At 37.5% G+C, this 23,294-nt stretch overlaps 1 protein-coding gene across 1 annotated transcript in view; it reads left to right on the top strand.

Moving 5' to 3' along the window:
* The window catches only part of LOC131777788 (receptor-type tyrosine-protein phosphatase F-like), a 34,392-nt gene continuing 11,098 nt past the window's right edge, over nucleotides 1-23,294 (top strand). Inside the window, exons 1-22 of the mRNA XM_066159686.1 lie at nucleotides 1-183; nucleotides 5,629-5,967; nucleotides 6,395-6,676; nucleotides 7,108-7,389; nucleotides 7,741-8,016; nucleotides 8,989-9,270; nucleotides 9,701-10,009; nucleotides 10,680-10,952; nucleotides 11,397-11,705; nucleotides 12,269-12,544; nucleotides 13,843-14,121; nucleotides 14,454-14,729; nucleotides 15,432-15,707; nucleotides 16,719-16,994; nucleotides 18,260-18,538; nucleotides 18,860-19,135; nucleotides 19,371-19,646; nucleotides 19,956-20,231; nucleotides 20,742-21,029; nucleotides 21,338-21,652; nucleotides 22,006-22,073; nucleotides 22,613-22,847. Of these exons, the coding sequence (XP_066015783.1) occupies nucleotides 126-183; nucleotides 5,629-5,967; nucleotides 6,395-6,676; nucleotides 7,108-7,389; nucleotides 7,741-8,016; nucleotides 8,989-9,270; nucleotides 9,701-10,009; nucleotides 10,680-10,952; nucleotides 11,397-11,705; nucleotides 12,269-12,544; nucleotides 13,843-14,121; nucleotides 14,454-14,729; nucleotides 15,432-15,707; nucleotides 16,719-16,994; nucleotides 18,260-18,538; nucleotides 18,860-19,135; nucleotides 19,371-19,646; nucleotides 19,956-20,231; nucleotides 20,742-21,029; nucleotides 21,338-21,652; nucleotides 22,006-22,073; nucleotides 22,613-22,847 (5,806 nt within the window). The 5' untranslated portion in view covers nucleotides 1-125. The remainder of the gene's footprint in view (nucleotides 184-5,628; nucleotides 5,968-6,394; nucleotides 6,677-7,107; nucleotides 7,390-7,740; nucleotides 8,017-8,988; nucleotides 9,271-9,700; nucleotides 10,010-10,679; nucleotides 10,953-11,396; nucleotides 11,706-12,268; nucleotides 12,545-13,842; nucleotides 14,122-14,453; nucleotides 14,730-15,431; nucleotides 15,708-16,718; nucleotides 16,995-18,259; nucleotides 18,539-18,859; nucleotides 19,136-19,370; nucleotides 19,647-19,955; nucleotides 20,232-20,741; nucleotides 21,030-21,337; nucleotides 21,653-22,005; nucleotides 22,074-22,612; nucleotides 22,848-23,294) is intronic.

Genomic DNA, 23,294 nt, shown 5'->3' with positions numbered 1-23,294 from the left:
GAGAAGTTTCGGCATAGCGAGGTTCGTTCCATCGACTAGTCGCTTCTTTAAGCTGAAAAAGGCGGCACTTATTCGCTTTAAAGTAGCCCAATCGACGTGAAAGACAACAAAAGAAATCCTGTATAATGAAGGCAGGTTCACTGACAATCTTTCTGTGTGCTCTTTCCGTGTTTTCTGCCGAAGGTAAGGTTTACATGCATCTCATTGTTAAAAGCCACTATATGCTTGTACGTGTTGACAAAAGCGAAATTATGACCTAACAAAGTAGAAACTATCGAGACGGAGCTTAAAATTTGCGCTTTCTACACAAAATGTATTGTTTATTTCTGAAAATGAGAGTTTGATTCGGCCTTTATACGTATCTGAAAATGTAAAAGTTTGATGTGGTCGTCAACGAACGTGTCGGAATTGGAGTGAACATGTCAACAACGACTGCAGAGAAAGTAAGGCACCCGGCCGTTTCCAACCGTGTATTGTGCTTTCGTGATGTGAGGCTCGGCAGAGAAAGCGGCGGCCAGAAACTATCACGAGAACCGTACGAACTGTGAGACAGACATTAACAACCCGACGAGAAATTCATGGAAGGGCTTAGTGTAATGAAAGCCTGAAAATTCAACACAAAAGTGGAAGTGATTTACACGGGTTAAGACAGTGTTAGTGAAAGACCAGGCTTCATTAAATGTATCGAAAACAGAAAGAGGCCATTTTTTTCCTGTTCGTCGACTGCCGTCATGAATCTGATAGGTTGTGCTATGCATGCGTCGCTCGAGACTTCCGTGTTTGCTCGTGATATTCTCCCGGATTGTAGCAATTTTTTACTGTCCGCTTCAAATGACGATGGCGCTTTGGGTGACAAAAAGCCGATGCAAATCGTATACTTTTCGTTCTATAAAATTCAGTTACTGTTTAGTTTTCAGTGAAGGTTCATTTTTGCCGATCATGATTGAGACTGCGTGCGTGACGGGGAAGATGAAACAATTCCAAACCATTTTCTTAAAATGGTCGAGTTCTAGTCTTAATGCAGCATGATTTTCGCGTGATGAGCCACAACGCTCCAAAATGAGAGGAAATAATTGTGTGAAAAGCGCGAGAAAACGAAAAGCGTTTGTCTAAAGTGTAATGTCAAAATAGCAGTCGTAAACAAAATTTCTCTACTAATATGTCGGCGGAAACTTAGCGATATGCTTTGATCGAATTTATCGCTTTTTTTCTCTAGGCATGCTGAATAGCTATTTATTCGAAAGAAGGCAGCTATTTCTTCTTTTATTTGTCTCTACCTGATGGTTACTAATTAATTTATGCAGTATGATTAAGCTTCTACTTAAGAGCTAATGTTAGCATGCATCAAACAAACAGCGGCAAGTCACCCAAATTTGTTTTCACTTCTACTTTCATATTTTATAGCCCAATACGTTCTAATAATTGTGGTGTAGTTTTTTTGTAAAAATATATTTTAGTTGTCGAGAAATGACTTTTTTCGTTCGACCGCTCAAATATGCAAATTTTCACCGTGAATATTACCCGAGTTGTGTGACCTCATGTAACGAATGTACTAGACCTACGGTATTTCTGCGAACATAATCCTTTGTTTTATCATCTAAACTTAATCCCCTGTCGTTATTGAAGCTGGCAAAGAAATATTTATTTTTTGGTGAACATTTTTGTCCGACATACTTTTCCTATGTCGAAAAGTAGCATCAAAACAAAGACAGTTTTAACAATGACCGATAAGACAGAATCTACTGAGCTTCAAGCTTTTAAAAGACCAAAGGATGGTTATAAAGTTAACTTAAAAATTTCCATGTGTATTGGTGTTGTTCGATCTTGAGACGAACTCAAAGTCCGACAAAATTTACTTGATAGCGACTATGGAATATACATGGTGCGCCTACTTGTCGTTACTGTTATCTGGCGTAAATCACTACAATTTGCAGAAAATCTAACATAACACTCTTACCTTGTTTATTTATGATTTAATTAGCTGTTTCGATGATCACGTTAATTATGCTCTACCACATTCTGGTCAGATTTGAGTTCCAGTCTATATATCTTCTCTATCTTATTGTATCAGTTGCGTGACAAGCGTGACACAAAAATTCGTAGATAAATCAACCTCCGAAATACCAAGAGATGTGTTCTGGCATCCCGTCGGATGTTTCTTTTGACCAAGGGAAAATGGGCAAGAATTTAGTTTAATGTCTGGAGAGAGGTCGTTTTTGAACCTTTTCCGCGATAGTCGAACACCGCTAGATTCAATAAGAGGAAAATTTTCGACACTAATTTATTTTGTCATTGTTTAATGTCCGAGTGTTGGGACGACGTGGTACAATGCGAGTTGTGCGAGGAAAGGTTACACATGAGCTGCGACGGATTTAAGACTGCCCCGGAAGGCGAGTGGCTCAGCATTGTCTGCAGATTGCCAGACTCTAGACGTCTTCGTAATTGTTAAGGTGTTATTTCGGATCCCTCAACAGTTAATAATCGTTAAAATTAGAAAATAAGATCGAGTTCGATGTAATAGTCTCCACTTTTGTTAAGACGTTGACATTGATGTTGATTAGCATCTGAAAATAAGCTGAGAGTTCCAATAGTTCAGAATAGAAACATTTTTACTTATCATAGGCTTTACGAACGACTTTTAAAACGAGTAGTGTCTTCGTTCTTGTTCAAAAACTGTTTAATGTTATTATTTTGGAAAATCAGACTGAGTTATTTTTGTGACTGGACGCAGTAGTCTCCACTATTGTTATGACGTTTCGTACCAATGTTGATTCGCATCAGAAGAAGCAAAGATTTATTGGGACAATTTCAATAGTTCGAATGCTGTAGTTTCTTCACATCTGATTCCTGCGTATACTGTACGACTCGCTATAATGAATGCGGTAGAATTGGAACGAAATGGCTGGTTTTTTTTTACCTTTATTGAGGAAATGTTATGTTGTGATTGAAAAGAACATCGACAAAAAAGCCTGCAAATAGAATTAGTTACCAAATATTAAACAAAGGTTACTTAAAAGGAAAATTTGGTTGGGGGGGGGTCCAAATCTGCGAAGGGGGGGACCATATCCGCTAGCGGAAATGTCCGGCCATGGTAAAGGTAGGGTTAAGTCGATTCCAAAAGCTGATAGGGGAATTGGCAAGCGTGTATCACAGATAGTACTCAAGATGTCTAGAAAATTCGTACAATCTGGCTTCGGTAAGTAGGCTACTTACCACCGTGAGCAAAGTTACGCGTGACATCAGACTTAAGTTTCGATTGGGTATTGGTCAAAAGGCTACCAAAAATTCAGACAGAGGCGGAGTTTTCTGAACTAATGTCGGAACACTTTGTTGGCTTTCCGCCGTCTGGGGGAACGCGTAATTATGTACACGGCGGTAAAGGCCCTTCCGCACTAGCAACTAGACGCTGACAAAACTTGTTTCTCTTCGCAAAAAATCACATCAGAATTTGTCCTTGCTAAATGTCAAGTGTGCGGCACGTATCAGCATCCCCGGGGAACCCCTTTATATAAGAGGGTGGGGGTGCGCGCCTGGAATTTCGAAAACGACCGTTATAAAATTATAAAAGGTACTTAAGTCTTATCCGTGTGGGAGTGGCAACATTTAGCCTGTAAAAACAAGTCTTTATGTCCTTTTCTGTCTTTTTCAATGCTTCCCTCGCTCCTACAGATGATTCATACAAATATGAGAGCCGTGCCGCGTTTACATTGTACAGGTAGAAAAGGTCGTCTAGAATTAGTGTTTCGTTCTCTAATGAAAACCCCAATAAACTCACCCAGAAATGACTCGTTTCGAATGAATTTTACGCTGATTGTTATGTGGCAACCGGTATGAACTCGTTCTTGAACAAAACTCATTCGGATATCATGTAAAAGGCCCCTAAAAGTTTTTATTCCCAGAGCATCACGCTTCGCTCGCCTGTCTGAATACTAAAAATTTCGGTAGCGTTGAAGCAACAACCCACTTTTAACTGCTTCGCTACCGCTGAAACAACGATTAATGAAGAAAGGACATATTTTAATATTTTCAATTCAACGTAAACAAAAATCTATATACATGGTAAATATTCACTTGTGTCGGTATCAATTAATGCGTGATATAATATATATATGATATAAGCTAGGGAGGGGAAAACACAACGCAAAACCTGGGCTCCTGTCCAAAAATAAAACCCAGGCGTAATATAATAATCGAAACGGCTAATAAAATCATAAATAAACAAGGTAAGAGTGTTATGTCAGACTTTTTTACAAATTGTAGTGATTTATGCCAATTAACGGTGGCGACAAGTGGGCGCACCATGTTTTTCCACAGTCGCTATCAAGTAAATTTTGCCCGACTTTGAGTTCGTCTCAAGATCGAACAACATCAATACACATGGAAATTTTTACAGTAACTTTATAACCATCCTTTGGTCTTTTAAAAGCTTGAAGCTCAGTAGATTCTGTCTTATCGGTCATTGTTAAAACTGTCTTTGTTTTGATGCTACTTTTCGACATAGGAAAAGTATGTCGGACAAAAATGTTCACCAAAAAATAAATATTTCTTTGCCAGCTTCAATAACGACAGGGGATTAAGTTTAGATGATAAAACAAAGGATTATGTTCACAGAAATACCGTAGGTCTAGTACATTCGTTACATGAGGTCACACAACTCGGGTAATATTCACGATGAAAATTTGCATATTTGAGCGGTCGAACGAAAAAGTCATTTCTCGAAAACTAAAATATATTTTTACAAAAAAACTACACCACAATTATTAGAAAATATTGGGCTACAAAATATAAAAGTAGGAGAGAAAACGAATTTTGGGCCACTTGCCACAATATTTCAGATTTGTTCGATGGATGCTGACATCCATTTAATCGCTTGGGCCGAGAAAAACTAAGAATAAATATCACTTCTGTTTTCAGAGGTTGCAGAAATTTCCTTGTAAACTCTGAAAACTTCTGCAACCTCTGAAAACACAAATGATTTATCCTTAATTTTACGACGAAACATGCGATTACTTGTTTTTAATATAAAGTACATATCTTTCTTTTATCAAGAAGTTCAAAAAACGTACGCTGTCGCACGATTCCGTAAGATGCCATTTCAATGTTCACCTAGCGTCAATAAACTGTAAAACGAATCAGTTGAACGAAATCGTATTTTAGTTTTGTACTACAACGTCAAGGCAATTAAACCAACCATACTGAGAGCATTCTCCATCAATAAAATTATAATTCTTTTTGGTAAAGTGATAACGGTTTTTAACGTTTTCAGTTTCAAGTAATTTTTCCCGGGGTAAGAAAAAATGCTGGTAAACGAGCAAAAGCTTTGATGGTAACGTCATCATCGCATCTGTCTTCCAATAGACCATAAATAAGAACTGAGCAAGTGAATGTATAATTCAGCTTTTTATACAATTGAAATAGTAAGATGTTGCTGGCTGAGGATGCTATGTGATAAATTTAAAGATAGCGAAATGGAAATATTCCTATTTTACTGATATTTATAACTTTTATGCATCTTTTTTATTTTTTATTTTTATTACTTTGAACTTTACTTGGATATCCCATGAATGCAATTATTTATAAAGTAGAAATATTCCGAAGCCAGAAAATGTTTATCGCTTGTATTATCAGGTGCACCGACGTTTACCGAAGAACCTAAAAAAAAAATCCCAGCAGTGGAAGGTGCCAATATTACTCTGGAGTGGAAGTACACATTTAGCAAGGAGGAATCATTCCGTCAGGCTTTATTTGACATGGATAAAGACCAGCTTTTGGACAAGTTTGCTTCCGATGACACACCCTGGATAAAACCCTCTCACCGAGGTCGCATATACGCGAACATAACAAATAATTACACATCCATTACTCTCCTCGGAGTGAATAGATTGGACAAGGGAAGCTACACGTTAAGAGTAAGCACTAACCCACACAAAGATAGAACTACAAGTGAAGTGGAGATTTCAGTATTGTGTAAGTAATCATTGTAGTAGTCCGGGACTTTGTCGCTTACACGCTTAAATCTTACTGATTGAGTCGAGCATTCAGCATTTTCATTGAGCCACCATTCTAGCTTGCTTAGGGAGAGCGCCAGCTGTAAATAGTGAGCCCCCGTTCACCGTAGAGCTGTTGCTCACCATATCGCGTTCCTGAGGGGACATGAGACCATTCTCCTCATACCCTAAGAGACACACGGCATACAGGGTTGCTTAGCCCCCTACCCTCCCCCCCTCCCTAAAAAAACAAAACAAAACAAAAAACAAAACAAAAGAGAAAAAAGTGAACAGCCTTTACAGAGTGCTAGTTCCTTGTTCAATAGATGTCTACAACTGATAATAAAAGAAGTTTCATCTAGAAGTTGTTGTTTTATGTTAATTTCCTGTTTTACTGACAATTACAGATATAGATCAACCAAATATTACTTCAACGGACACTAGACCTGTAGAAGGAAGTGCCGTGACTTTTTCTTGTAATTTTGGTGGAGAACCAGAGCCATCAATATCTTGGATAATGAATGGATCTCCCTTAGATACAGGCGGTAATTCTAGGATTTCTTTCATGGCTGACAACAAGCATCTTACTATAGAGAACGTAAACAGAGCAGACAGCGGAGAGTACCGATGTGTGGCGCACAACAGTATTGGAAATGTTTCTTCCAATGCTAGTACACTGAGTGTCCAATGTAAGAAAACTCCTTGTCCTTTCGGTTTTATTTCTTATAAAAGATGCTTAAAAAATAAATCCAATAGATACTACCAATCGTCTTCCCAAGACGGACGAATGACTACTACTAAATAGTTGGGCAAATTATTTACTCGAGTTTGATATGTTGGTGATTTTTAAACAATTTTTTAATCTTTGTAAGTAACGAAGCGTTCATTCCTACGTGGCGGTCTTATGTAAATGCTTCCAAGTAACTAGTTTGGATATGTTGTAACAAAAAACAAAAATGATATTTCGGTAAACAACTATCATAACCAAATTTAATTGGTCATATATTTAAGGAAGGCACCAGGTGAACCATAGTTGAAGTAGAAATGTTTCTCCACACAAAAATCAGTTGAACAATATTTAATGATAAACATGGTAACTGTTATTGTTGGTGTTTTGCAGATCAACCAGAGATCGCTCTCAATCCTTTGAATGCCACAAGAGAGAAGGGAGAAAATTTCACTTTGTCTTGCAGCGCCAACGGGAATCCAGAACCAAATATATCATGGATCTTTAACGGATCTCGTATCAATACCAATTATAATTCTGGGAAAGTTTTCTCAATAAACAGACAGAGAATGACGATAACGAGTGTTAGCGTAACAGACAGAGGAGAATACCAATGTATAGCGACCAATAACCTCGGAAATGCCTCTTCCCAAGTTGCTACACTAGATGTACTATGTAAGTACGATGTGTCGTAAGGAAGGCAAACATTCAGTCGCAGTACTTGGAACAAAGTATCTTTAGTTTTTAAGAATGAAAGGAAATGATTAAAGATGACATGAAAGATGGGAGATTTGAAAGTTATTTCGGCTGAAAAAGCGATGAATTAATGAATGTCAAAAGTCGATTATTTCCGTCGTTTAGCTAAAGGTAGATTAGGAATGGGTTGGTTATCATTACCAATGCCCACAACACGAAATATAAGAATACTTTTTAAACCGGAGCAAATATTCGAACACACCTGTTACACGAAGGAGTTGTTGTTTTTTATTCTCGTCCACAAACTAACAGATTTGTTTCGTGTTACAGACATACCATGGATCACTGCTCATCCACAGAATGTGACTAAAAAAGAAGGAGACAATGCCACCCTAATTTGTTACGCCATAGGGAATCCTGTACCAAAAATATCGTGGAACAAGGGAGGATTACCTCTTAGTAATAACTCCAGAGTTAGTTTGTCAATGGATAACAAGCAAATGACTATAACGGATGTGAAAAGAGTAGACAGCGGAGAATACGGATGTGTGGCCACCAACAGCCTTGGAAACGATGCCTCCAATCCTGCTTACCTTGGAGTGCAATGTAAGTGGAATATTTAAACCGCTTGGTCTTTAGTATCTTACCTTAAATTAGGAAAATGTCTCAGATTTTGATGGTGTCGCCGTATATTTACGTATTTCTAATTTTTCACCTTCTGATGCCCATCGTAAGCGACTTAGAGAAGACTCAACATAAATGTTTGTGGGTCCATTGCATACCTCTAACTAAACACAACAACCTCGTCTGTACTTGAAGTCGGACCTCTTGAGCCGAGGTCTGGCGTACTGATCTAAGCTCATGTCTCTCCATCAATTTTCCTGTAAATACCTTTTCACTGACCAATCTTTTTCTTGTGTACTTCCTAAACCAATGGATTCCTCACTAATTATTTCGATGCGACTTTCAGTTATATTTCTTAATAATTAAGGAAAGTATTTAAGAATTGTTCACTCTGTCCGCGTAGAGCCGATAAGAAGGTATGATAAACGTCCTTCAGGGAACAAGGAACAGGAAGTCACGTGAATTTAAAAACTCATACCAACATGAGGAGTTCTTAAGCAATATCATATTTGAGAGGCCTAAGGAAGCGCTTAGTCATCTGCGAATTTTACTTGTACAGCTAACTTATTCAACTCACCCGTTTATAGCTTACTACCCAGGACCATGATTTACACCTTCATTTTGGTCAATTAAAATTCGAATCCATTTGATAGGTGCATCATCTACAAGTCCCAAGTCCTAGTCACAATCGTTTCTTTTTCCTTTTTTTTGTTTTTAAGTAGAGTTGACTCTGGCTCAAGGGAGTCAAGGCCCAATACTGTTATCTGTTAGTGCTTTGATCTGACTAGATTTTAATATCAATCTAAAAATTGCTTTCCCCACCTATCCCCATTTTGGTCCTTAGTAGGACAGATCAAATTCATCTCCTTCTTTTAGAAGCAACTGAAAATGTCACTTTGTTTTCTTTAAAATGATCTGCTGGGGATTTTACTTGTCTCATTTGGACGGCTGTAGATAAACCTGAGATCAGCTCCCTTCCACGAATGATTCAGAGAATCGAAGGAGACAAGTTTACTGTATTTTGCAACGCCACTGGAAATCCAGTACCGACGATATCATGGACTATAGATGGGAATTCTGTAGACACCAGTAACAGTTCTAGTATGAATTTGTCTTACGAAGGAAAGCAGCTCACTGTCAAGAATGTGAGCAGAGGAGACAATGGAGTGTACCGATGTGTGGCGGAAAACAGTCTTGGAAATAATACGTCCCATGGCACTACTTTGGAAGTGCTTTGTGAGTAGTGAGCAATTTTAATGAATGAAACTTGAAGTTTTTCTTCTGAAGTTGAAATGGTTCATTTTGCTTTCCACGCAAAAGCCCTCGTTGGCCTCAACAGTTTTACAAACATTAGATCAAATAGTTTTGAACACCCATCAGAGTCTCGTTATCTCGAAAGTCTGAGGGACAACCAACTAGAAGGTCGAGATAACAAAGTTATTAGACATAATCATGCTTCCTAATTAGCACTGGTTTAAAAGGCGTAAGAAAAGTAGGCCTAAATGGCCTTAAGTGGCGAATTTCAGATTTATTTACAAGCTAAAAGATCCCTTTATTATCGATGCCGAAACGGTGCGGAACTGAATTTGTCCATCTATGAAACGGGTACTTGAAAAGATAAGATATTTATTTAATATGCAACTTATGCTTCGTTTTGCGAGTTTAGATTTACCTGGAGTCGCATTGATTGGTGGTCCACAACAATTTGCAACTGTCGGTAAAATAAAGAAACTCATATGTGAGTACGATGCTGTGCCATCCGTGTCTGAAGTTCAGTGGATAAAAGATGGAGATGTAATTGCTAGAAATTTTAGTGTGTTGGTCAACGAGTCCCACCTAACTGTTTCACATTATAATGAAAGTCAAATACAGTTGCTTATAAATCAAAGTACCTCTCACGATGCTGGAGACTACACCTGCCTTGTTGTTAATGCTGTTGGTAACTCATCCCAGAAGACGTCAATCATAAGCCAAGGTACTGAATGTTACTAAGCACTTTACAACTGCGTTTGTCTTTTTTTTTAAATTTATGGAACAGTAGGATCTCATTTACCGTGAGCGCTCTAATGAGGCATAGTAGGGCTACTTAATTCCCGCGCATATTGTTGCATATTGGAGAGGCGGTCTTTCGTATTCATTTTGGAGAAGAGAGGGGGATGAGTACCATTTAGAGAAGGGAGCCTTGTTAGAGAATGAACTGTGGCCGATGTGACGTTACAATAGAATCAATGCAATCCACAATCAGGAAAAAAAATTAATTAAGTCTTCAGCTACTCAGAGATCTCCGGGATGGAACTAGTCCGTCTACTAACAAAAAGTAATCAATCACAGGAGAAGACCTTATCATTCACGTGGAACACCAAAAGTACTTTTTTAAGAGGAGCATATCAGGTCCAATCTGTTCCATTTTTGTCTCAGAAAATCAGGAGCTCTCTTATGTGGGATAAAGTGTTTGTTCTATTACTGTTACAAGTACAAATTATAACTACTAACGTACTTGGCAGAAAAGAACATTTTACAGTTAGCTTCCTGGTTGAAAATACAAACGTCGCAGATGAACCACCATTTCACTACAGCACTTGTGTTAAGAAGAGATCTTGAATATCAGATTTTAAAAAAAAAACTCTTGCTGCTTTTTCACACAGAGCTGCCCTTAATCACCATCCACCCAGAAGGGAAAACTCCCATGGAGAGAGAAAACATGACTCTGTCTTGTAACGCCACTGGAAATCCGGAACCATCAATATCCTGGGTCAAAGATGGATTTCCCATAAGCAGCAATTCAAGGATCAGCTTTTCACATGATAACAAGCGATTGACAATAACGTATGTAAACAGAATAGACAGCGGTGAATACCGATGTGTGGCGAGAAACAGAGTTGGAAATGATACCTCAAATTCCAAAGTGAATGTTCTTTGTAAGTGTCGTGCACTCTTTTATTTTCAGGTCTTGCTTTATAATCTTATCAGTTACATTGACATCCTGGAACCTTATAAAGTGGTCATATCTCTGCTCTTCATTTGTCTAAAATTGGATGAAATAATCGTTTATTTTAACCAGAGGCTCAATTTACCTTTGGATTCATATTTTTGACGCCGAAATGGGTAGTGCAGTTGCAGTCTTTTCTCAAAAATTTTTTTTCTTACTTATTTCACTAAAAATTTTATCGGATCTATTTCATTTTTTTCGTTACCTTGTCCAGTACTTGCCTGGCGTGAAATTCATAGGCCGTCCATTGGTGATCATTTGTTTAGTAAAAAGTTAAATGTAGGTCGACATCAACAGAGCTACAAAGCGAGATTTGCATGCCGCACGTTCGAATTATTTATTAGCTCTGACACCGACGCTATTTTCTTTTCAGTTGAACCCGAGGTTACCATTGATGGCGATCACGAGCAATATATGGCCAAAGGCAGCAATATCTGGCTGACATGTCGGTATGAAGCGTCGCCACCAGTGTCTGAAGTGCAATGGAAAAAATACGGAACTGTTATTGCTGTAAATGCGTCAATGCTGATTAATGATTCAAGAGTGACAATTTCATCTTTCAATGAGAGTCAAATACAGTTGTCAATCACTGCAGCTTCCCTAAAAGATGGGGGAAATTACATCTGTAAAGTCACGAATAATTTAAACAGCACTCAGGATACGACAATGATCATAATTAAAGGTAAATGATAACCAGTTGAACTAGCCAATTGATGGAGAATATTTCCTTGAGTAACGTTTATTAATCACTCATTGGTTTGAGTCGCTATATCAAATTTGAAACCATAAGGTAATAGTACGATTTTACCACTCTAGCTGACGAGAACGTTTTCTCCCATTCCACATTTACAACAAGATCGTCCTTGAAAACTGCTCATGAGTTACTATCACCTTCCAAACCCTAAACGTAGTACAGTGTATGTTATTTTTGGTGCTGTGTATTGTGAAATTACCACACGAATTTATAGAAAAATGTTATATAGGTATTGTACAATTCCTGCACCAAAACGCAATATCTAACGAACTTACTAACCATTAGTCAGCCCTCCAAATTCGTTTTCTCTTGTTTTGGTCAGAGTAACGCGTATGCGTATATATTTTAATAATCATGAGCAGTAAATTAAACAACGGGCAAGGTGAGAACTGTTAAATACGTTTGGAAAGCAATTACTATTTAATGAAGATGAAAATTTGTATTATTTTTTAAAACAATTTTTTTAATGATAATACTGTATTTATCCATAGATAAACCTGAGATCACGACGCATCCTCAAAATATCACAACAAGAGAAGGTCAAAACGTAACTTTATATTGTAACGCTACTGGAAATCCAGCTCCAACAATATCATGGTACAAGAATGGATATCCTATAAATAACAGCTTCAGTACCATTTTGTCACCAAGCTATGAACAGTTGACAATAAGGAATGTGAACAGAATAGACAGTGGCGATTACACATGTCAAGCGAAAAACAGAGTTGGAACGGATACTTCTAACGCTTCCACGATTAATGTTCAGTGTAAGTGACTTAAATTAGTCATTGTACATGAATAAGCACTAGCAGTTCTTTTGATGTGCCATTAATCCATCACGAAATGTCGAGAATTTACTTGGCTCCCTCAAGCTGGCCGAACAATTTATTCTGATTTAGCACGCTGTTTCAGCCAATAAGAATGCTTATCATATAGATACCTCACTATAATTGCTTTTGTAGCTCTAGCAACAATTATTTTTTTTATCGGCCGTTTTGTCTTCTTCCTTTTGGATCGAACTATGCTTTCTTAGTATGGAGGATCTTCTTGCCGGAATTTTTACTATCAGAGGGCGTCTTTTTCACTGGTTCTTCGTCCTGTTACTGTTAGTGCTTTATTCATCCACTCAAGGAGGTAAAAGACATTTTTCATTATTCGAAGACATAATTTTAACAGATTTGGAAGCGGAAATCAACCTCGTTGACTTCCATATACGAGGTATAGGCCCTGGCCGCGCATATATTTCATCAGTTTAAATATCCGGATATTCACAATGCAAATGGTTGAATTCTCTCGAGTGTGAGAGAAGGACCTTGTTAAGCTAAATTTGTTGAGATTCACTGTTTCAGTCCATTACCTTAAGCAAGATATTTCGATATTGTAATTTAATTCGAATGTTTCATTTTTCTGGTGTAATTGCCTCGATTAAATCTGCTAACCCGCTTAAATACAGAAAAGTTTGATCGAATTCACTGCTTTTAATTTCTTGCCAAGGTAAGATTGGTTTATTTTCCCTAGATGTGCTTCGATTATTGCAAACTTTACACTCGCTTTTTATTTACAATACTCATTTTGACCCGAAAGAATTCCGATGGTTTTCTAACTAATTACTGATATACTTACTCTTAGTCTAGTTCATGTTTTACGAGGAGATTTTGTCTCAATGGGAAGTGATTGGTTCCTGTACTTTGAAAATGTTAGTTGCAATCGGACGTAAATTTTTTTAAAATTTGACTTTTAGTGGCTGTGTTGTTTGTGAATGATATCACAACATACATTATAAATTGCAACTGATTCTTGTACCCAGTACAATTTGTGTTTAGTTGAGCATGTTACTATCTGACGTTATGCAGCCTTTCTCCATAAAGAGCTTCCTTTTCTAGCACCACTTTATTTCCTTGAAACGAAAGATTGAGCAATGATCAGTCAGTTGTCTGACTGTGAAGCAAAGATACGCTGAAAAAGCAAACCGCGAGCCAATTGGTCACGTAACGTAATTTGTTGACATGTCATATTTATGCTTTCGTGGTAGACCTTTCAAAGTAAAATTTTTTCCAAATTACAGATCGAGCTGAGATCGTCTCTCATCCTCAAGCGAATGTCATAAAAGAAGAGGGGAGTAAGTTGACTTTATTTTGTAATGCCACTGGAAACCCAGCACCGATAATATTATGGACCAAAGATGGATCTCCCACAAACAACAATTCCAGGATCAGGTTTTCAAAACATAACAGGCTGTTGACCATATCAAATGTGAACAGGACAGACAGCGGCCACTACCGTTGTGTAGCGAAGAACAGCTTAGGAAATGATACCTCAAACGTTGCTACTGTTGACATCCAATGTAAGTTCTCATCTCACTATTGTACTGGTATGAATACTCTACTTTCTCTTACGAGGGTATGAATAGCGTTTTGATACTCGGCGTCGACTGTCGGCAGATTTCATGCTTCTTTCTCCAATTCACCCTTTTTTTTTGTTTCCGCTATAGTCAACTTTTGTTATAATTATTGTTTAATAAACATGGCCTTACTCTCCTACTCTCTGCCGGAAAATTTCATCCTATGCTTTTTTTATAACAGAAAACGGATGTACAGTCATGTATGCATTTCTATGCAGACGTTTTGTTTATCTGTTATTTGCCCTTTGCTAACAAGATTGATTTCAAAATTGCAGATAAACCTGAGATTACTTCTAATCCTAAAAGTGTGGAAATAAAAGAAGGAGGAAACGTGACCTTTTCTTGTAATTATACTGCAAATCCATTACCGACAACATCATGGACTAAAGATGAATCGCCTTTAACTAACGATTCGAGGATCAGTTATTCAGTTGTCAATAAAGTTTTGACGATAATGAATGTGAACAGAAAGTACAGTGGAGAATACAGATGTGTGGCGAGCAACAAACTTGGAAACGACACATCAGAAGCTGCTGAATTAAATGTGAAATGTGAGTTCATTGCATTGTCCTTTAAGATATCGATTAGAAATAGAGCAGAGCATTTTAATACGCAAAGTCTCTTTCGCAGTAAACACCTTTAGGTAACGTCTACGGGGAAATCGATATTTTAAAATCTTCTTTTTTGAGTCCTCGAAAACGATTACGAAATGCTCGTAAGAAATAATTAATAATTTGGTCGGAGAACAAACTCTCCCATGAATGGCCGTAATAAGGTGGTCGGGAATATACTTCTACCCTTTAACTCCCATGAGTGACCGAGAGAGAATTTCTCCTTACAGTGTCAATGCAATATTAAGCAGCTAAGTAAAGAGAATAAAGAAAAATCAGGGAATAACTATTTGATAAAATACTAAATTCTCTGAACTAACATTATAAGAATTTTACGGTTGGCATTGAGGAGAATAACAAATTTGATCTAGGAGTTAGAGGGTTAAAAAATTTGGAAGTGAGCGCATCTTACATGACAGCTATTAGAAATAACTACTAAATAAAGAGATTTATCCATGTAAAACACGTTTGATAACTCCATTACATCCCATCATCTTGCAAAAAACTGTACTGGACACTTGTTCAAGATATACGCAAAAATTTTTGTTCAAGAATTTGAGCACAACTTGTTGTATAGTAACATAATCGTGAAAACAATTTCTACGCATAGCCTTACTAAAAGAGTTTCTTTGTGCATTTCAGATCGCCCTGAGATATCAAAACATCCGCAGAATGTTACGGTAGCAGAAAGAAATAATGTGACCTTAACTTGTAATGCTACCGGAAATCCAGAGCCACAGTTTTCATGGTTTAAAGTTGAAAATACTGTGAAAAGCAACAACAGGATTAATATGTCAGCAAATACGTCGCACCTGACGATAACAGATGTGAACAGACATGACAGCGGAGGATACCTGTGTGTCGCCCATAATGAAGTTGGAAACGATACCTCGAAAATTGTCATATTAGATGTGCAATGTAAGTAAAGCACTATTAATACAATTATGTACTGTTAGCGGACGCGAGACAAGGCCTACAGCGAAGTGCGCTTTCAGGTTATTTCATAAGTTCGTGCTCTTTTTGAACTTTCCGAACTGTCTGTTTTATAAGCCTTGCAAGTCACGAGCCATGTTTGCATTTTTTCTACGGAGATTTTCAGTATCCTACATGTCCCCCTTTGCTGCTGAAGCTACGTTTCAGCTTTGCCATTTTTTGAAGTATTACAAGCATATATACTGTTCGCTTCAAAACAAGTCAGAGATTACCAAAAGGGATTTTTCCTAAATAATGATTTATTTGTATTCTTACGTTCATTACACTTCAGTTTTCGCCATCATAAATGGAGAGCAAACGATAATCGAATTGTAAGCCCCGGATTGCGCACGGAAACGTTTCTCTTTATTCAGATGAGTCATTTGTCTCGCTGAATTGTTTAATTCCACAGAGCATAGTCTAGTTAATATCCATTCACACAAACGTAACATATTTAAGTAAACTGAGCTCAAGTGAATGAAAGTATGACACAGAGGGCTAAAAAAAAAATCACTTTCCTATTATGCAAATTTGTAAAGTATATAAACGATAGTACGAATATTCCTAACGATAACTAACTGCAGAAAGTACTGTTTCGGCCTTCTGGGCCTCATCAGTGCAGTGCTGATGCTAGGATGGAGGTAAGACCATATAGCCACCCCGAGTGATCTCACATATGTGGGATCATCTAAGCCATGCCAGAGTGCTCAAACTAGAAAAACTAGTGAGCATGCATAATGCTAGCAGCAATGACTCATCCTAGTAGAGTGCTCAACTTGGACATGAAAGCAAAGCTTTGTATTCCAAAGAGAGATATATATATATATATATATCATTAGCAATAAATTAAACAGCGGACAAGTTGTGAACTGTTTAATACATTTGGAAAACAATTCCTATAACTCGAAATTTATATTTATAATAATTTTTTTTTTGTAATACTGTATTTATCCACAGATAAACCTGAGATCGCGACGCATCCTCACAATATCAGAACAAGAGAAGGTCAAAACGTGACTATATATTGTAACGCTACTGGAAATCCAGTTCCAACAATATCATGGTACAAGAATGAATATCCTATAAGTAAAGGCTTCAGGATCATTTTGTCTCCAGGCTATGACCAGTTGACAATAAGGAATGTGAACAGAATAGACAGTGGCAATTACACATGTCGAGGGAACAACTCAGTTGGAGCGGATACTTCGAACGCTTCCACGATTAATGTTCAGTGTAAGTAATTTAAATTAGCCATGAATAAGCACTAGTAGGCCTTTGGATGCGCCATAAATCCATCATGGAATGTCGAGTATTTACTTGGCTCTCTCAAGCTCGGCAGAAAATCTACTCTGATTAAGCACGCTGTTTCAGCCAATCAGAATACGTGTCATATGGATACCTCATAATAATTGCTTTTGCAGCTCTAGCAGTAATTATTTTTTCATCGGCAGTTCTTCCTTCTTCCTTTTGGATCAACCTATGCTTTTTTAGTACGGACGATCTTCTTGCCTGAATCTTTACCTTCAGAGGGCGTCTTTTTCGCTGATTATTCGTCCTATTACTGTTAGTGTTTTATTCATCTACTCAAGGAGGTAAAAGGAATTTTCCAATATTCGAAGACAGAATTTTAACGGATTTGGAAGTAGAAATCAGCCTCGTTGACTTCCATCCGAGGTATAGGCCCTGGCTGCCCATCGATTATGTCAATTTAAATCTCCGGATATTCACAATGTAAGAGGACTAAATTCTCTGTAGTGTGCGAAAAGGATCTTGTTAACCTGAATTTGTTGAGATTCACTGTTTCAGTCCATAAACTGAAGCAAAATGTTTTGATATTGTAATTCGAATGTTTCATTTTACTCGTGTGATTATCTCGATTAAATCTGCTAACCCGCTTAAATACAGTAAATTTGATCGAATTCATTGCTTTTAATTTCTTACCTAGGTAAGCTTAGTTTAGATTACCAACATATACTTCGAGAATTATGACATTTTATCCTCGCATTTCATTCAAAATACTCATTTTGACCGAAAGAATTCCGATGATTTTCAAACTAATTACTGACATACTTACTCTTGGTCTAGTTCATGTTTTACGAGGAGATAATTGCCTCGATGGGAAGTGACTAGTTTCTGTATTTTGAAAATGCTAGTTGCTATCGTACGTTAGTGTAGATAGTGGCTTGTTTGTAAGGGATATGGTAACATATATTCTAAATTGGAACCGTTTCTTGTACGCAGTACAACTATTGTGTGGTTAAGCATGTTGTTATCTGACGTTATGCAGCCTTTCTTCATAAAGAGCTTCTTTTTGTGGTACCGCTTTATTTCCTTTCACCGAAATATTGAGGAATGATCAGTCAGTTGTCTGACTGTGGGGCAAAGATACGCTGAAAAAGCAAACCGCGAGCCAAGCGGTCGTATAACGAAATTTGTTATCATGTTATATTTATGCTTTCGTGTTAGTCCTTTGCAATGTAAATTTTTTTTAATTGCAGTTCGAGCTGAGATCGTCTCTCATCCTCAAGCGAATGTCACAAAAGAAGAGGGGAGTAAGTTGACTTTATTTTGTAATGCCACTGGAAACCCAGCACCGATAATATCATGGACCAAAGATGGATCTCCCACAAACAAGAATTCCAGGATCAGGTTTTCAAAACATAACAGGCTGTTGACCATATCAAATGTGAACAGAACAGACAGCGGCCGCTACCGATGTGTAGCGAACAACAGCTTGGGAAATGATACCTCAAACGTTGCTACTGTTGACATCCAATGTAAGTTCTCATCTCATTACCGTATTCTATTTTCTTACCAAGGTATGAGTTGCGTTTTGATAATCAGCGTCGACTGTCAGCAGCTTTCACACTTTTTTCTCCAATTCACCCTTCATTTTTGTTTCCGCTGTAGTCAACTTTTTTGTCTAATAAACATGGCCTTTGAATAGCATTTGCTCCTACCCTCTGCAGTACATCTTTCATCATATGATTTTTTTAATAGCAGAAAAAAGGATGTACAGTCATGTATGCATTTCTATGCTGACGCTTTGTTTATCAGTTATTTGCCCTTTGCTAACAAGATTGATTTCAAAATTGCAGATAAAGCTGAGATTACTACTCGTCCTAAAAGTAGGGATGTAAAAGAAGGAGGAAACGTGACCTTTTCTTGTAGTTCTACTGCAAATCCATTACCGACAACATCCTGGACTAAAGATGAATCGGCTATAACTAGCAATTCGAGGATCAGTTTTTCAGTTGTCAATAGAGTTTTGACTATAACGAATGTGAACAGAAAGGACAGTGGAGAATACAGATGTGTGGCGAGCAACAAACTTGGGAACGACACATCACAAGCTGCTAAATTAAATGTGAAATGTGAGTTCATTGGATTGTCTTTTAAGATATCGATCGTCCTCCAAAGACCAATCTTTTATGTATTCTCCTGTTTCTTTATGAACAGCGTAAACGGGTTTGCTTTGAAGTGGGAATTTTTTTCGTTGGAAAAGGTGAATACCTTTCAAAATAATTAACCGAGTACCATTTTTATAGAGATACTGAGTGAATGAGGAACCAGGATAAAATTCATATCCGTCTATCTCTTTCGTTTCAGATGAACCGGAAATTATCACTAATCCCTCTGATGACACGGTGAAGGAAGGACAAAACACCACCTTTTATTGTAACGCGACTGGAAATCCATTACCAGTAATAGCATGGAAAAAAGATGAACATTCTATTAGCAATAATTCCAGGATCAGTTATTCAGCGGAGAGCAACGAGTTGAGGATAATAAATGTGTACAGAACAGACAGAGGAAAATACCATTGTGTGGCTAACAATAGCATTGGTAATGCCAGCTCAAACATTGCTACATTAGCTGTAGAATGTAAGTATTAACAATAATAATAATAATAATAATAATAATAATAATAACGATTTTTCACGAAGGAACCCAAATCGCCAAGGCGGTTTTCAGTGGGGCCCAGTAAGTATTCATTGAATTCTTGTAACTTATTCAGTAGAAAGTGAGCTCGAGAGTCTGGAAAAACAGTCATATTGTTCTTGCAGGTCATTTCAATTGGTTAAGCCATGTCTGCTGTAAACATGAACGACCATTGAATTGTCGAATTCAAAAAGATGTCGACACTTATAGCTAGTGTTGCTAATGTTCATTGCAATTGTTTTACAATTGTAGATAAAAGTGGGATTACCACTCATCCTAGTAATGTGACAGAAACAGAGGGAGAAAACGTTACGTTACACTGTAATGCTATTGGATATCCGCTCCCTACTCTATCATGGACCAAAGATGGATCTGACATAAGTAACAATTCCAGGATCAGCTTTTCAGCAGACAAAAAGCAGTTGGCAATTACCAAAGCGAGCCGAGTAGACAGCGGAGCATACCGATGTGTGGCGAACAACAGCCTTGGAAATGATACGTCTATGGCTGCTGTTGTAGATGTTCAGTGTAAGTAAGCGGAATATTCATGAGACAACGAGTTATTGGGATCATTAACTAGGGCTCGATAGTCCCAAAAAAAAGGCCGTAATGTTTTGGTTCGAAAAAGGTTAACGGTTAGTTAAACAGCGGCTTTTAAGCTTCCCAGTTTAGATAAATTCAAGGTTGCCAGTTTTGTACTGTGGCTCTTAAGGACACTTTCTTGGGTTGCGAATTACGTCAAGCGGCAAACATGTCTGCTGCAGATAGTCACATTACGTTTGAGTTAACAAATCACAGACGAAAGGAAAAACAGAAACAAGTTGAGAAAAATTTGACACGAGAAAGAATTAGGAAAAAAAGTAAGAGAAGCTTTGGAACCGCACTACTATGCAGCTATGGACACTTGAGTAAATGTTTTCAGCTTGTAATTGAATGATAATTTCTATTTCGCATTGATAAATCTGTTTGATAATTCGCATATCTCTGAAACTTATCAAACTTGCACGATTTTCTAATTAATAACTATGTTTTTTTTAGTTGCACCTGAAATCTCCATACATCCGAGGAATGTCACAATAGTAGGAGGAGATAGTGTGACTTTTAGTTGTTCAGTCGTGGGGAACCCAACTCCCAGTGTTGTTTGGGAAAAGGACAGAAAAGACCTAAATGTAACAGGAAATAGTCGATTTAACTTGTCCTCAAGGAAAAATAATCACAGTTTAGAAATTGCAGAAGTTCACCGCTCAGACTCAGGACAATATAGATGTGTAGCTGAAAACAGCAAGAATATATCATATTCATCTGCAGCTACCCTCACAGTGCAGAGTGAGTAAATTCGCTTGAAATGTTTTGAGATATTACCCAGTGTAGTTTCAAATGCCCTGTATTGCTGTGACATGCAATATTTTATTAAATTGCTTTGTTGCGTTCATAAGCTGTATGCCGTAGTATGATATGAGAGGAAACGTTGCCAAAGGAAAAAAAGACAACATTTCATAATGCTAATTGCCCTCTATAACCTTGTCCTTAGCTTTTCGGTGGAGACTTTTAGAAATCGTTGACGGTAATTCTAATTTCTTGTTCTTTTTTGTTTCTTTTTTTTGTTTCTTTTTTTGTTTCTTTTTTTCCTACAGATGTACCAGACCCACCAGAGGATGTCAAAGTGATCTCAAGAGCTTCACGGGAAGTGAATGTCTCCTGGACGGCTGGTTCTAATGGAAACAGCGCTATTCAGAACTACACAGTGGAAATCAGAGAAGATAAGCAGAATTTCAGAGATGCCATATGTCAAGGAACACTCTTAAAGAATAATTGTGTGATTTACTCCACAAGAGTTTCTATCAAAGAGCTGCTTCCTTGGACAACATATTACCTCAGGGTGTTTGCCAGGAACATGATTGGTCCTGGTAACTACAGCTCTGTAGTAAATGTTACCACCGAAGAAGAAGGTGCTCTTTTTCTAATATTTTAAGTTCCTTTTCATTTGATAAATCTTATCATATACCTGTATTTTGGAGATTCCTTCGGCAACTGATAAATTGATTAAGTTGATGTTGAGCTTTTAACACTTGTCTTCCATTTACTTCGTGTTATTTGTCTGTTTTTTTTTTTTTTTTTTTTCCAATGTTTTGTCCGTTATTTTTTAACTCTGCACTAGGCTTTACCTATGCTTTGAGTTGACTTTTTTAACTGTAAATGTATTGCTATTATACCATTGGGCTTTGTTATAAAAATTCTATACTTCAATTCTATATATTTCTTGTAACTCACGGGGAGAAAATGTGCTATTATTTGTTTACAGTACCAAGTTCCGCTCCACCATTTAACGTGACTGTCCTCAATTCTACTGCTGTTAACGTTTCTTGGCAGGTAGTAAACCCACTTTTTTTCACTTAGCATTTATTAGAGTTTCCTGCTCCACTGACACCGTTATCAAAAGTTTTTTTTAAAATAGCTTTGCTCTATAACACTCAGAAAAGACAATACTAAGACATGCGCAGCGGGCAGGTTGGACACTTTTTTTTTCGCAACAGTTCTTGGTGACTTATTTACTAATTGACTGTGGTTCCGAGTAGTCACAACTGTGCTAACATTACAATGAATGCATAAACATCTTTTGAAATGACTGCAGGAGCTAAAGAAATGAATCTATCGCATTGTACTGCAATACAATTTAGGAAGTGATATTGCATGTGGTATATTTATCAAGTAATTGTGGCTAAAAGATATTCATATTCATCATTATTGCTTGGAGAGACTGGAAACCGAAAGGAGCATGGTTAATATGCCGTGTGAGTGAATTATTACTCACCATGTTGAAATTAATAGCAGTTTGATACCTTTGTTGATTAATTTTATTCTACTCGGCTCCCTCATCACAGTTTAGTATTATTATCATTGTCATCTAGATGCTCACTAAGGAAGACGCTAGAGGTGATATTCTGGGCTATTACATCCTGTACAAGAGAAAAAACGAGCCAGAGGTATCATGGAAGAACAGAACTGTTAACGGAGCCGATATCACGTTTTTAGTCTTAGCATTTCTAGATGAGTACACACCATACCAGTTTGCCATACAGGCCTTCAACAGCAAGGGTGTCAGTGTTCATAGTGAAATTGAGGAGAGAAAGACAGATGAAGATGGTGAGTTACTTAAACAGTCGTCCAGTTGCTTAGAAGATTTCTGTCGACAAAGTGCTCAAAACATACTAAGCTACGTAATCACTAACATTCAACCAACACGCACCTATCTTACTTTTTTCATGAAGAGCAACTCCGACAGTACCAAAACATGACTGTTCTGTGCATTTTTTGAGAATATTAATGGTTTCCCCGTATTTTGGATGTTCCCATGGAAGCGATATCTCTCAACAACTGATAAATCGACAAACCATAACCACTATGCGTGTCAAGGTTTTTGAGCAACTTTCAACCCAGAGTCAAAGTAATCCAATATTTGTTTGGTTTTCCTTTACTTCGTTATATTAGTGGTCCAGAAGAGTCGCACTCGTTCCTTACGTCACGACCGAGAGCCAAATATTTTCCCGTCCTCCACGACCAAACTCAGTCAATAAGCGTTATATCATTTGA

Source organism: Pocillopora verrucosa, chromosome 12 (assembly GCF_036669915.1).
Source record: "Pocillopora verrucosa isolate sample1 chromosome 12, ASM3666991v2, whole genome shotgun sequence".
Lineage (NCBI taxonomy): Eukaryota > Metazoa > Cnidaria > Anthozoa > Scleractinia > Pocilloporidae > Pocillopora > Pocillopora verrucosa.
The sequence above is the reverse complement of the archived record's forward strand: the minus strand, read 5'-3'. Positions and strand labels throughout refer to the sequence as shown.